At 34.7% G+C, this 15,612-nt stretch overlaps 2 protein-coding genes and 1 pseudogene across 4 annotated transcripts; all 3 read left to right on the forward strand.

Moving 5' to 3' along the window:
- Nucleotides 1-354: 354 nt before the first annotated feature.
- LOC113768956 (xyloglucan endotransglucosylase/hydrolase protein 9-like) lies at nt 355-2,030 on the forward strand. The gene is made up of 4 exons (XM_027313455.1): nt 355-472; nt 566-666; nt 882-1,075; nt 1,631-2,030. Exons 1-4 carry the CDS (start codon nt 355-357, stop codon nt 2,028-2,030), a joined length of 813 nt encoding a protein of 270 aa, XP_027169256.1.
- Nucleotides 2,031-5,238: 3,208 nt separating this feature from the next.
- Nucleotides 5,239-6,850, forward strand: LOC113768957 (annotated as a pseudogene).
- A 1,340-nt stretch (nt 6,851-8,190) lies between these two features.
- LOC113767306 (rhodanese-like domain-containing protein 8, chloroplastic) lies at nt 8,191-14,837 on the forward strand. Of its 3 annotated transcripts, none has more exons than XM_027311351.1 (8): nt 8,191-8,634; nt 9,187-9,240; nt 9,363-9,512; nt 10,883-11,045; nt 12,208-12,299; nt 12,875-12,978; nt 13,768-14,040; nt 14,683-14,837. In XM_027311351.1, exons 1-8 carry the CDS (start codon nt 8,230-8,232, stop codon nt 14,825-14,827), a joined length of 1,386 nt encoding a protein of 461 aa, XP_027167152.1. In that variant the 5' UTR covers nt 8,191-8,229; the 3' UTR covers nt 14,828-14,837. The 3 variants fall into 3 exon arrangements, with proteins under 3 accessions (XP_027167152.1, XP_027167153.1, XP_027167154.1); XM_027311352.1 differs by having other exon boundaries at nt 8,191-8,505; XM_027311353.1 differs by having other exon boundaries at nt 8,617-8,634; nt 9,368-9,512.
- The last annotated feature ends 775 nt before the right edge of the window (nt 14,838-15,612 follow it).

A 15,612-nucleotide genomic window follows, 5' to 3' on the forward strand; every position in this document is an offset into this window, starting at 1 on the left:
TCTCTAATGGGGCCTTTAATTCCCTAACCAAAGTCCCTGAAAATAGAAAATAACAAATAGAGAGAAACAGAAAGGAAGCAAAAAGAATAGGGATTATGCAGTTGTTGCAGTTCCAACTTGCACCAAGTGACTGTTCAGTGCTAACAAAATTGTACAGATTAAGGGTTATACTAATTTCCATTTGGATCTTCCTGCTCCCACTTTCTGAAACTCCATGTCATCTTAGCTGCCCTGGTGCCCAGTTTTAGGTCTATAAAAACTGGCCTCAAACTTTGTTAGCACTTGTCATTTTTCAAGAAAATGCAGAATTTCACAATGTTAAGAATATTTCTCTTGAGTTTTAGCTACCTAGCTATGTTCCTAAATGTTATGGCTTATGCCTATTTTAGTGAACTCTTCGAGCCCATATGGGCACCTGACCACATTACCACTCAAGGAGACCATGTCATATTAAACCTTGACAGCGCAACAGGTAGATCATTCTTCACTACTGTCTTCCATTTTTGTGTTTTAGTTTTTTTTTTCCATGCTATTTTTTGACATGAAAGAGGGTTTGGTCTCACAGGTTGTGGTTTTATGTCCAAGAACAAATATCTATTTGGGAAAATCAGTGCACAAATCAAACTAGTTCAAGGTGATTCAGCTGGAACAGTCACAGCCTATTATGTAAGTATATTAATTTGGCATTATTTCGTTAACCTAAAAAGCTTCTATATTTAGTATTGCCTGTGTTAGAAAAATTTTCATTTTAATCGTGGCTTCAATCTTAAATGGTAATTTTCAGCTATAGATTGTGTAATTAGTCAATGTGCTCTTTATTTAACTGAGAAATGCTAAAGTTATCAATCACTGAGTATTCAGTTGATTTCAAATGCATGCAGTTGACAGCAGACGGGCCTAATCACGACGAGTTAGATTTTGAATTTCTGGGCAATGTTTCAGGAGAACCTTATCTTGTACAAACAAATGTATTCGTGAATGGGACTGGAGACAGAGAGCAAAGGCATAGTCTATGGTTTGATCCCACCACTGACTTCCACAACTATACCTTCTTCTGGAATCACCATTTTATAATGTAATAGTACCACTTTTTTGAGTATTTTTTTTCCCTAAATTTTGCACCATACTTTCTTGGATCGATACTTAATTAAGTGGAGAGAAATCTACCAGGCTGAAATACATACACAGAAACACATATGAGTTTATATACTGTTTGCTGATGGAACTAGGTTTATAGTTGGAAAGTGAGGGTTTAAAAGGAAGTAGCACATGGTTAGGACGCTACTTAATTATTATCTTTACTACACAATTTTGTGCTGGTAAAATCTAATTCAAAAGATTACATCATTGATAAAAAAAATTTCCTTTTACATGACAGTTTTGCATTCTGCAATTTCTAAATTCCAGTACCCTTTATATAATATGTACACTGGATTAAGAGTCAAGCTAATGCATGGTCTCGGCTAAGATGTTTAACTTTGCAAAATGTGATAAAATATTCACATTCGCCAAACTTTGTCTGAGATACAAGTTTAATTTCTTCCTAACAAAACCATGATTTTATTAATTAATGGTAACCATGTAAAGCTAAAACTTTTTTTTTCTCAATTGCAATGGCAAATTTTACCAGATTTCAAGTTGATCAAGTCCCAATAAGAGTGTTTGAAAAGAAAGAAGAAATGGGTGCGCAATTTCCAAAAACTCAAGCAATGGGAATCCATGGATCATTGTGGAACGGAGATGATTGGGCTACACAAGGAGGAAGAGTGAAGACCAATTGGAGCCATTCTCCCTTTGTTGTAACATTTGGATCATTTGAGGTTGATGCATGTGCAGTATCATCTGGGATTGATGATGCAGTAGCTAAATGTGACAAGCCTGGGAAATTTTGGTGGGATAAATCTTCCAATAAAAAGTTGGACAAGAATCAAAGACGTCAACTGAAAATGGTTCAAGACAAGTACTTGGTCTATGATTATTGTAAAGATACAGCTCGATTTACTCAAATGCCAAGAGAATGCCAGAACTAGTTAAACAAGTTACATTCTAAGAAAATTCTGTAAAGGTAAATTAAAACAGCAATTGTAATTGCCAAGTCTGCTAAGAATTGATCAGCAAGCGCCAAGGAAATGAGCTGGTGTCAAATGTTCTGCTTCCTTTCTTTTACAGGCAGGCCTTAGTGAAAGCTGCTGGATCTCTGATTATAATTAAAAAAAAAAAAAAAAAAAAGCAAAGAAGAGAACAAAAAAGCAAAGAAATAGGCTGAAAATTGACCTAGTTGCTCTTGAATTTATAAATGAATATCATTTTAGAAGTGCTATTAAGTTAAGCTGTCAAATGCATCGGTATGAGGCCATCCAAAGTTGCTCAATGAGGATAAAATATGAGTAGCTTTTTAAGGCCCAAAAATGTGTATCTATTAATGTATTTACTCTCCTCTTTATTGAGAACTTTTGATGCACTTTTGATCTTATGATCTACAATTCAATGAATACTTTTTCTCAATGAAGACTTTAACTTTATCCTTTTTATGTGTCTTGTAATATAAGAATTCATAATAAAGTGGAATTCTACCTCTTTTTATGAAAACCCCCAAGAAAAGAAGGGGAAAAGTTATTGGATGTATTCATCCCTATAACTGAAATGCCCAAAAGACAAAATGACAAATAGAGAAAACAGAATGAAAAAAATAAATAAAGGGGGATTAGTTGGGTGCAGCTGCAACTCCAAGCCATCACTGCTAAATTATTTTTACTAACTAAATGGCTTCATAGTTTCCAATTTCGAAAACTCCTTATCATCTTACCAATGGCACCCACTGATTGAAATGTAATGTATCATTTGTGCAATGTGCATTGATTGGTTTGTTGGGCATCTCCCTTCCCCTTTCATTGATAGGAGGGACAAATTAATTTCTTATTAAAAGAAACGGGGGACAAATTTCGTGTACAAAAAAATTAGTAGAGGAAATTTGAATAAGACAAACCCCAACCAAAAAGATAATTAAAAAAGAAAAAAGAAAAAAGAGCTGCTGATGAGACTTGAGAGATTACAGAAGCCCATAGAAGGCTTTTCTTGGAAATCCAAAAGAAGTTTTGAACTTTATGCAGCGTCTTCTAATTCACAAAGCAATAATTCGATGACGGTTCAGCCTGGAAAAGATGAGAGTTTTAGGGATGAAGATGAGTTTTTAGTGGTGAAATTATACCATTTTGTGTTTATTGAAGACCCCTAAAGAGGAAGGGTGCATCTGATAAATAGGGGTGAAAATGAGTTTAAACAAGTTGAGCATTCTAGTGTTTTAATTTTTAAACATGTTTGATTATTTTGACAAGTTTGAAATTGTATTCAAACTTAGTTTATTTATTTCTGGAGTTGAGTTCGAACGAGATTTTATTGAACAGTACTCAAGTTAAGCTTGAGTAATTTGAACTTTTACGTATAAACTTTACAAATATACTAATCCAACTGAGTTCGACTCGATTTTAAAAGTTTATCAAACACAAATTATTGTTCAGCTTTGATTTGATTAGTTGCGAAACAAACTCGAACGAACTCTTAGCGAGCCAAATTCAATTTGGGTATTAAGTAGTTTGATTCATCTTTCAACCATATTGATAAAACTGAAAGCTGAAAGTTGAAAGCTGAAATCTAAAATCTGATATTTAAATCTATTAAATTATTAAATTGTTAAATATAGAAGCCTTAACATTTGAGCATGTTTTATATCAAGTGATAAGTGGATAGTTTATCACTTATTTTTTGAAATAATTTTGCCTAGACAATTCAGAATTAATTAATGAAGATGTTCTATTTTTTGTTATAAAATATGTATAAATATATTAAGATCTAAACCCATTAAATGCAAGCGTTAAATTCAGTTATCAATCACGGACTTTGAGTGTCTAAACACCAATCCTTCATGCATGTTTTTGCTTGCCAACCATCTTTTCCGTAGTTTGCATACTTCATATTTGTCTTTGCCTTTTATTTGTTTATACAAGACTAATCATATCCATGCAAAAATTTATTTCAAAAGCATAAAGGTAGTAAGAAGTATATAGAATATCCTCAGTTTCTTAATACTTTCCTCCTGTTCGATCATAATGCAGTCCTTATACAAGACAAGGATCCATAATTTATGGTATGAAATCTCTTTTCAAAGATTTCCACTACTTATTATATTCAACATCACCTAAAGGTGGGCTTCCAATTGAATCAAGAATCAGCACACAATAATGTGCTCTGCAAATTACTTTATTCCAGTAATCAAGTCGGTTCTGTCCTTCCATGGACTTGCTAACTACAAGGGTTCATATGGCCAAAAGCGGTTCATTGATTATGTTCCCTGGAGACTGATCGGTACAATATACTATATAGTTTCTATCTTTCTTGTGGGTCTATTTTTATGTGAAGTCTTGTAATCTTTTCTACATTAAATGAAAGAGTAAAATGGACTTACGTAAAGAAAACCAGCAAAAAATGTGGAAAAGGAAAATTGAGAGGGAGAAAATACAAAGAAGAATGAATGTGACTACATGGTGATATAGCATTAGCTATTTTCATAGTTGATCATAATTAATGTTATCAAACTACATGATAGATATATATAACTTTACATTCTAAGTTAACTAACATTAATTATCTCAACATGCTTTACGATATATTATTAATATTTATTTCTCTTCCTTCCACGCAGACACACACACATATATATATATTTCTTTATTTATTTATTTATGTGTGTAAATGACCTTATCATGGGTAGAATTTTTTGGATTCTAGACCGTCAATTGTATCATAGTCGAACTGTGAAAGTTTTTTTTTTGAAGATCCTCTAAAACATTAGACGGCATTTCTTTAGAACTTAATCTAGAAGAAGATAGCTGGCCATCAATTCTTGGTTGGAAGTTGAGCTAGCACTTAAATCCTCATGATTTGCGTCATTGATGTTATTTGACTGACTAATCTTCCTTAATCTTCATAGATAAAAAATAATTAAAAAAAAGTAACAAATCAAACAAGGTGTGAGGTGTCTAGTTCATGCATATATATTGTTCATCCATGTCTCTATTAAATTATTCCCCATGCCTGTTCTCTAGTGGGGCCTTAATTACTTCCCTAACCAAAATCCCTGAGATCCTAGGCTAAAACTCCATTCAATTTTTTGGCCTATAAAAACTGGCCTCAAACTTTGCTAGCATTTGTCATTTTCCAAGAAAGTGCAAAAATTTCACAATGTCAAAAGTATTTCTCTTCAGTTTTAGCTGCTTATTTATGCTCCTCAATGTTGTGGCCTCTGCAAAATTTAGTGAACTCTTCGACATTATATGGGCACCTGACCACATTACCACTCAAGGAGACGGTGTCGTATTAACTCTTGACAAAGAATCTGGTACTCTGCAGATCATTCTTCACCACTCTTTTCTAACTTTTGTGGCTAATCTGGTAATGTGTAGTTTTTTCCATGCAATTATTTCACTTGGGAGAGCTTGGTATCGTAGGTTGTGGTTTCATGTCCAAGAACAAATATCTGTTTGGGAAAATGAGTGCACAAATCAAACTAGTTCAAGGTGATTCAGCCGGAACTGTCACAGCCTTCTACGTAAGTACATTAATTTGTCAATCATATTCATTAGCATTTCTGACTATGGTAGTTATTGATAAGCATGCAAAAAAGCTTCTATATATGGTATTGCTTTCATACCACCAATTTCTCTTTTTACAGTGGCTTGCATCCACGTCCGTTAGTGTATATACTGCGTATATAAGATTAATCTTTTTTTTAATATATCATGATTTTCGGATAAACATTATTGTGTAAGATAAATTTTCGTACTGTTTCTTCTTAGTATTGCAGTCAAATTTTCTTTTATCTGCAGACAATGAATGAATTGTTCGTGATTAACTATTGAATTGATTGAAAATTCATGCAGTTGTCATCAGATGGGTCAGATCATGACGAGTTAGACTTTGAATTTCTAGGCAATGTTTCAGGAGAACCTTACCTTGTACAAACAAATGTAATCTTGAATGGCATTGGAGACAGAGAGCAAAGGCATGGTCTATGGTTTGATCCCACCACCGACTTTCACAACTATTCCTTCCTCTGGAATCACCGTTTTATAATGTAATTATCATACTATTTTGAAACCCTTTTTTTTTTCTTCTTCCATTTTGCAACCCTACTTTCTTTGCTTTGGATTGTGATTTTTCGCTAAAAAAAAATTTATGTTTCCGTAAACACATTTTTCAACCACATTTTTATCTCACATATATCAAATTGGTACAGCACATTTTTTTTTTACAAAAACTCTTAAAAATAGCAATCCAAACAGATACGTTGTAAAACCATGGTTGGATTAATTTGGTTGATTAGTAAAAATGACTAATTTAACAATTGTGATAATGTAAAGCAAATTTTCCCAATTGTAATGCCAAAATTTACTAGATTTCAAGTTGATGAAGTCCCTCTAAGGGTGTTTGAAAAGAAAGAAGAAATTGGCATACCATTTCCAACATTTCGACCAATGGAAGTCCACGGATCATTGTGAATGGTGAAGATTGGGCTACACAAGGGGGAAGAGTGAAGACCAATTGGAGCCATGCTCCATTTGTTGGAACATTTGGATCATTTGAGATTGATGGATGTGCTATACCATCTAGGACAGATTTTCCAACAGCTAAATGTAGCAAGCCAGGGCAATTTTGGTGGGATAGATCTGGCAATAAAAAGCTGGACAAGGATCAAAGACGTCAACTGAACATTGTTCAAGAAAAGTATTTGATCTATGATTATTGTAAAGATACAGCTCGATTCACTCAATTGCCAAAAGAATGCCAGAACTAGTTTCAATAAGTTACATCAAAGAAAATTCTGTAAAGGTAAAATAAAACAGCTCTTGTATTTGCGAGGTCTGCCAAGAAGCTGTGTGTGTATGTGTGCTTAATTTTTTTTAAAAAAAATCGAACTTTTGATGTGCTTACATTTTTTATCTGTGGCTTTTGATGTAACAATTCATTCATAATAAAGTGGGATTCTACGCCTTTTTGTGAAATTATCCCCATGAATGAAGGCAAAAAAATTATTGGGTATATTTATTCCTATAACCGAATTCCCAAAAGAGAAAAAAACTGATAGAGGAAACAAATTGGGAAGCTCAAATAAGGGAGCAGTTGGGCAGGGCTGCAACTCCAAATCATGGTCACTGCTAAGTTGCTTTTCAACTTTCCACAACTCTTGTCATCTTACCAGTTAGCAGCCCTGTATGACAAGTGGGTTTTTTTGCCTAATTTTTCTTTTATAAGTTTTTTAATAATTTTAAAAACAGTTGTGGAAGCTTTTATTTTCCCCTCTTCCTTTCCCTTCCCCTTCCCTCTCTTGCCCCCTCTGTCCCCCTCCTCCAATCGCGTGACTAGATCGCGGGCCACAATCTAGTTGCATGACCGGGAGAGAGGGAGCGTCGCGGGGGAGGGAGGGAAGAGGGAGAAGAGAAAGAAAGAGAGAAGAAAGCAAAAAATAATTTAAAAAAATTGCAGTGGTTGCCATCACCGATTGCCCGCCGGGGGCGAGTGGTGATGTGAGAGAGAAGAAGAGGAGAGGAAAGAAAAGGAAAAAGAAAAAAAAAGTTTTACATTTTAAAAATTTTTCTACAATTTTTACAATAAATTATAGTAAAAATTTAAATAAACATCCGAAAAACTCATTTGCTATTATTTAGAATAATTCTTTCCATAATTATATTCATAATGTAATATATGTGAGAAAAATAAAAAATATAACTATGATGTAAGTAAAATAATATTTGAAAAAATTTGTATTTTGTATCTACATTGAATTTTAAGTTTGATTGGAATTTGATTGAATTGATATACTATTTAAAATTTATATATAAAAAAGTTCAAATTACTAAGAGCTCTTCTTCAACTCCATAAATAAACAAGTAAAAATTTGACCACGATTCTCAACTTGTCGAAATAAACAAACATAGTTAAATTAAATAGTGGTTTAGAGTTTGAAATTAGTTAAACTCGTTTATACCCTATTGGACATATTTCTCCCCTTGTTGATGGAGGACCAAATTTAGTTACCCCGAAAAAAAAAGGGCGCAAGACAAACCGCTAGGCCTTCCCCCACCAGGGAAAAAATGAAAAAAGAAAAACCAAAAAAGGAAAACGTTGAGGTGCAGAAGGGCTGAAGAGAGCAAAGCAACGCAAACACTTATCTTTATGCCTAATTCCCTGCAGCATTTTTTCTATGCTTCTGCTATGTCTGGTATAGTTATCTCCTCGACTTCTCAAAAGCCTAGATATTTTTTTCATACTTCCAAGATTTCAGCAGCTGCTACTTCATATTTGAAAAGTAGGAACAGGGCATTTCCTTTTTTGCCTTTATCTGGGTGCAAATTTGAGTTAGGATGGAAAAGAAATCGACCCTTTTCTTGGGAATGCAAAAGAAGTTTCGAGATTTGTGCATTGTCTTCTAATTCACGAGGCAATAATTGGGTAAGGGTTCAGCCCGAAAAAGATGAGAACTTTAGGGAAGAAGATATGTTTGTAGTGGTGAATTTCTATCATTTTGTGTTTATTGAAGACCCTCAAGAGGAAGTGTCAAAGCACCTATCCTTCATGCAGGTTTTTGCTTGCCAATTATCTTTTTCTTAAATTGGAAGTAAATTGATTTTCTGAAGTTGGTGATTAGAATGGTTAATGGGGACATGAATGTCTAATTATGTGAATGCTTGTGGCTCTGTGGAACTAATGTGAATTTAGTTTGTGATATTTAGGTTCTTTTCTGCAAACTTGAGATTTAGATGTTGGTTTTTTTTTAATGTAGCCTCTGAAGTATGTGGTGTGTTTTCACTCACAAGTAGAATTGCTGTTTTGATTGCTCCTTGTTCTGGGAGGTATTGATTGAAAGCTATACATTCAGCTACTTTTGGAGAGAGCAAGGATCATAAAAGCCCTTGAAATGTCTCATTCCATTTTTATTTAAGCGAAAACTGGAATCTAGGCAAGTGGTGTCATTGTATTTCAAATCAGTAAGAACTAGAGGGCAATGTATCTTCATCAACCGTGGAATGTAATTTTATCAATTTTATCTTCTGTTCTCTTGATTATAATCAAGTATGAATATCTTAGTCAATTAAGTAACTATTGGTCTTTGCACATCATTAATCGATTCAGGGTCGTAATATACACGGACGAATATACCTGAACGAACAAGGAATTAATGCGCAGGTATGCTTTATTATCTTGGCATTTCATTCTTAGCGAGCCTCTTGGACTTCACTTAATCCCACGGGGGGCCCCAGTCTTTCATTCTTTCTCCTATATTCTGCCCTGAGACTCCAATTATGCAGTACAGTGGACCAGCCAAAGATGCTCTTGCATATGCTAAATGGGTAAAAGAGGACCATAGATTTGCAGGTGTACTAGTTCAGATCTCACCAGTTTCAAATGGCCATGCCTTTCCCAGATTAAGGCTTCGTTATAAGCCTTCACTTGTTCAGGCAAGTTAGATTTTATGTTTCCGCCCTGTTCACCTTGTTTTTCTGTTCTTCTAATATCTTTGAAGTTTTTTCCTTTTATCTTTTGTGTTATATTCTTTTTTGCATTCTGTTTTTCTCGTAATGATAAACTACAATTGCAATTCAGTGCATTAAACCTCTTTTTTGATATGCTATCTTTTCTGCTTACATTCGACTAGTGCTTTTCACTAGAAAAACAAATCCTTTTAGTGAAAGTAGACCTTGAAATAGTAAATTCTTGAATTGGACTTTGACTGTTTAGCCATATGAGCTGATAGAATTCTGCTTATGAGTTTCTTAAAATTTGACTGATTCCATTGGTCAGAAGAATTGACTTTTCTTAAAGTTTGGCATCTTTTATTCTTGTGTCCAGGATAGTGCCGGATTGATTAGTAGGTTGAAATAGTTAACCATTCATTCCTTTCCCACGATAATAGAACATGAAATAGAAATAACGCTTTTTCATGTCACATGTTGTTAATAGGTGTTGTCTTTATGCTCATACATGAGGTGTTGGCTACTTTTTAGCTGTTGACAGCCTTGCTGACAGCTACATTGGTTTCATGTGTTTTTCCCATGAAGCTCCCAATTGTTTTCAAGGGGCGAGTTCCAATCTTGTTCACTGATCACTTCCTTAAATCATGATCATTGTGGAATCTTTTGTTGCAATTCACTGTGGCAGAGTTGAATATTTTTTCAGATGCTTGATTTTGTAGACATTAAAGTTACAAATCATAGTGGGTTTGTTTGGATAGGAGGTTATTTGAAATATTTATTTAGCAATTTTGTCCCCTTCAGTTACATTAGGCTTTAGCTTTTCATATCGTGTTCCAAGATTGTCTGACCTCAAAAAATTTTAAATTGCTCGAGTATACCCGTGACACCAATTACAGGTGATTTCAGAAATGTGTTACATAATTCCACTGTTTTTTTTTAAATTTTATATGCACTTGTTTCTAGTTACTCTCTTTACAGCTGTCTATTAGTCACACTTCAACCACAGTCTTTTCTTCATTTCCTGTATCGATAAAAGAACTAGTTTCTAAAGCCTAAAAAGGAAGTTCCTGAAGCAACTTTTTCCACCATGATTAAAAGGGATTTCAAGTATAGAAATCACAAAGGTCATTAGGGTGGACTGTCAAACCCAGTTCCCTTTCAAAATATTCTTACTTGAAGTTCTGTCTTGAAAAAGTTAGTCCCAGTTATATTGTTAAGTAAAACATGGTTTATGCGTGTCTATGAGGTTGTTATATTAATTTGCAGTTTCTACAATGAATGTGGTCCGTGCTTGTCATGTTTCCTGCCTTATAAATCTGAATGCATATTACTCATTTGTGAAGTTTTATCTACAGTTGGAAGGAGGAATTTCACATCTTCCTTTGCTTGAGCCCTCAATTCGAGCTATACCCCTCACACCATCCCAGTGGCGAAATAGATTAGAGGCATTAAATAAGGTTAATGATTGTTCCAATGGAGATCTCAATGGCAACTGTATTCTGCTTGATGTGAGAAATGGTATGTATTGCCATCAGAAGTTTACTTTTTTGTGGAAATGACCTAATGTGTATTGTATTCTAGTAGAATGGACTGTTTCTTGTATTTCCACCACTCTATTTAACGTGTCACCTATCTGGTATGGTCACAAGTTTAGGATGATAAGTTGGCCCTGAGCTCTTGGAATTACTTCGTCAATTGGTACAAAATCAGCTTTATAATTGTTGGTATTGGTACCCCTTCCACAAAGAGAAATCAATTTCAAATTTGAGGAAAAATCACCTTGAAAATTTTCACTTGAAGGCCAGTAGAGCAGCCAAATTAGCCAGAAAAATAAGAACACAAATCGATTGAAAAAGGGTACTCATAGGCAAACACAGAACTGATGAAGAAAGCAGGAAGAGAAGGAGAAAGGAAGGAAGGGGGAGAAGATTGAAGTTTGGTGACAAAGTAAAGGAGTTGAAGGCTGAGTTTTCTTGAAGAAGTGCTGAGATCAGTTTTGGTGAAGGTTAGAATAAATAAACATTGGTCTCAGATAACTGAAATTGACTCTCAAGAAGTCGACTTCTACATTTTCTGAAACTTATTAAGAGCAACAATTTTAATTTTTAATGAAAAAGACTATATGCGGGGAGATAACCCATAACATGAGGGGGCTAAATGATCGTTGAAGATCATGACCAAATTGTTGACTAGGCTGGTATGGGGATATCTCGTTGAAGGAAATTGACCTGCATAGATAGACAACTTAGTCATCAAACACTAGCAGAGAGTGGACAGCTTCATTAGGGATTTTCAGACTAGAATGATCGCAGCAAGCATTGTGCTTTTTCTGGAATAAAAGATGCTTTCTGGGAATGTAAGCTCATGTTGATGTAGTTTCTTTCTTTCCACTAAGCTCTGATCTTGAATCTTGAGAATGAGAAGTTGTTAAACAGAGTGATATGGAACTCGTACAGACTTGTAGCTCGATGTAAATAAATCTTTTTTCCAGTTATCTTCTGCAACCAAATAAGGATTATACTTTACCTTCTCCTCGAAATGCACTTCTATTTAGTTATGGTTGTCAGTTTCCTTCTCATGTCTGCAACAGTTGCATCCGTATCTGATCTAGCTCTTCTTATTAGCATTACTTTGATTTGCATCTCCTGCTCATTTTTGTTTGCGATATACTTGTAATCAGGTTATGAATGGGACGTTGGCCATTTTCAAGGGGCTCCACGGCCGGATGTGGATTGCTTTAGAAGCACTTCTTTTGGATTGTCTGACTCAATGGTGTAACATTACATTACCTTTTATTGGATCTAGATTAGTTTTCTACCCAGTTTTTCGTGTAATATCTCTTGCAGTGTTTACCTTTTTGTTAATAAGAGGTCTCAACTTTTAACTGATCAAATACCAGATTTCATAAAAATGTCTTGTATATTATATTTAGTATTTTCGTCCATGGACTGGTAAACTAAGTGGGTAGTATTCTTCTAGGTTAATCAATGACAATGTAACAGAATACAATTACTTCCCTTGGCTGCCTTTTCCTCTCTCTCCATTCTTCCTGGATTGTTGAGGGCTAGTGACAAATGCCTTGTGTCCCCCGCATTTTCAGGAATGGTACACTAGTTACTGCAAAACATGCCATGGTTATGTTTATCTTCTTCCCTTCGGAAGTTCCTTATCTGATTCCTATATTTCTTTTTTCTTTTTTTTTTCCTGTTGCTGTATTTGTTAAATTTGTTGACCACTGTTTGCCTTTTATTGGATAAAGTTTTATTTTTCTTTTGCAGTTGCATTTTGTTTCTTTTTGCATATTTCTAACACGAAAATCTTCTGTTTTGTTGACGGTTGTGTATCAGGTCAGTGAATCAGATCCTTTAGCTGCCATAGACAAAGAGAAAACAGATGTATTAATGTATTGCACTGGAGGTATTCGCTGTGATGTATACTCTGCAATCCTTAGGTAGACAACATATATTTTCATATGCTTTCTACTCTCTCTTTGCAATTGTGTGCATTCCTGTGTTCTTACCTATATCCCCACCCTACAGGGTTCATAACTACTCTATTACAGGACTTTGCTTCAGGAAAGGAATTTTGATACTAAACAGGACGAGCATACATCTTATAATGAATGAGGAATCTATTGTTTATTTCTTTGTTAAATTGTATAGTTACATGTATAAGCGGACCCAAACCATCAAAAATCATGTGTAACATACAGAAATGTTCCTAAAGGTCCAATGTGAATGAGATGATACTTAAAATAAATAAGAACTAAGAAGAGAGCAAAGATTTAGTCTAACTTAGAAGAGAGCAAAGAACAATAGTCACCACGAGTTTTACAGGTCAATATTGTAGGGGAACATCATATTAAGAATGTTTTTCCTATCACTCTCCATTTACATAATGATGATTATGTGCCATGTGCCCATATCTTCTCTGCTTCACAAGTAATTACTTATTCCACATATAACTAATGAGATTAGGAAGAGAAGAAAATTCAAGTTTTTTAGTTTTTGGAAATAATAGAATCGAATTGTGTTATTGGTATTCCGCTTTTGTCTCTGTATTTATATTAAGTAAAATGTGGGCCACACATGCCCACTCTTTACCCTTCACATGGAGGATCGAATAGATCATTACCTTAAGGATACCTTGTCGAATTATTACTTCTCTAAAAGCTTAGGCTGTTGAGAGCAGACTATGAAAATCATTTGACGAACTTAGAGGTCTTTTATTTATTTTGCAGAGGACGAGGTTTCAAAAGATTATATACATTGATGGGAGGGATTTCTCATTATCTCAAGAGTGAAGGTTCTGCTGGATGGGTTGGAAATCTCTTTGTTTTTGATGCTCGTCTTGCTCTTCCTCCTCCTGTATTCAAGCCTGAAGTTAAAACTGAAGCTAGCAAAACACAAGCTTTCCTGGATAACTCATTTGCCAAATGCTATATATGTGGTTCAAAAGTGTCGGAATTGAGACATCGTAATTGTGCAAACCTTGATTGTAACCTCCTTTTCCTGTAAGTTCCATTTCTTCATTGCTCAAGGATAATCTAAAGAATTATGATAATTTTTTATCTCTTGACAAATTCAGAATTAGAAAGATTTGTTTGATGAACCTTGTCTGTTAATGATCAGCGTGGTTAAAAGGTGTCCATAAATACTTTATTTTGTAAAATATGTTTGCAAGCTTACCTTTTAATGTATTGTCATTTGATGAATTGGTGTCTTTTGTTGATGCAATAATTGTTCTTCATCAAGTGCGAGTAAAATTTCTTTTACAATTGGTTCAAGATAGGTGAATGAAGGTGCAAGTTGAATTAAAAACACACATTGTACAGGCATTGAATCTAGAGGTAGTTTACAGTATTGGGAAGCGGAAATCCAATGGATCATTCTCAGCATGCAAACTGAAAAATCCATTGTCAAATCATCTTACAATGTGATAACCAAAGTGGAGTGAGGTAATTGTCCTGAATGCTGATAGGTCTGAGGAGAAGAAAAACATATGTTATAGACGTTAGCATGATTCCAGCTTATCAGAAGAATTTCATGCATCTGCATAGTGTTGTTCTTAGGTGTTTTTCTTCAAACCCGAAGTTTGTTGTATCTGCCTGCATATACGTCATTAGCTGTTTACCATACTGCACTTGGTGTTTCAGATGCTGCATGGCCTGTGTGAACCAGTTAAGAGGATGCTGCTGTTTGAAATGCACATCTGCCGCTAGACTTAGACCCGTACTGCCTGGGCATCAAAGATACCAAAAATGGCATCATTATAGAGAAGTGGAGTTGGAAAGAAGATGAAGACTTGATCGAGCTCACAGAAATTTTCAACTTGGTTCTTCTTCAGCGATGCAATACCAACCGTTTTTTATTGTGGAGATTTGTTCTGGAGTACAAAATCATGTCAAAGCATGTCTGGCAGAGTGAGAGAGCTGTTGGTTGATTAGAAGACCCACAGCATGGCATTTTGTACAAAAAAAATTCCAATACTAGCGCTTTTGTTCTCAACCACCTGTTCTTGTAAATGATTAGAATTTTGTTTTTCTGGCTTTGAGCTATGAAAATGAGTTTAGCTGGATGTAAACAAGTACTGCAGTCACTGAATAATGAAAGTTTTACCTTTTCTGAAAATCCAATGGGATGATCACTATGGATATCTAACTATTCTAAAAATTGCTTTCAAATAAGTTGAAGAGATGGATTATATTCTTTTGACCAGTCTAGTGTCTTAGAATAGTTCAGGCCACTTGAGTTCAATGGTGGAATGGTACTGCCAACTCAAGCCTCAGAGCCTGTTGAATTTTCTTGTAGCTTGTATGGAAACAGTGGAAGTTGAATGATATGTTATCAAGCATACATACATATCAAGTGCTTTTGTATCATATGCATGGATAATTTTGTTCATTGGTCTCTTCCAAGCATGTTACTTTTAAGGAAACATAATTAAACGTTGAAGCCGTGGTTTTTTTTTTCTTTTTTCTTTTTTTTTTTGTCTTTTGGGTTGAAATACAAGCCAGAAGATGTTTGTATATGCTATACTTTTTTACTTCTAGTAGATGTAATTTTGGCCTATAACTTACAAGCCA

The sequence above is a fragment of the Coffea eugenioides genome, chromosome 4 (assembly GCF_003713205.1).
Source record: "Coffea eugenioides isolate CCC68of chromosome 4, Ceug_1.0, whole genome shotgun sequence".
Taxonomy (NCBI): domain Eukaryota; kingdom Viridiplantae; phylum Streptophyta; class Magnoliopsida; order Gentianales; family Rubiaceae; genus Coffea; species Coffea eugenioides.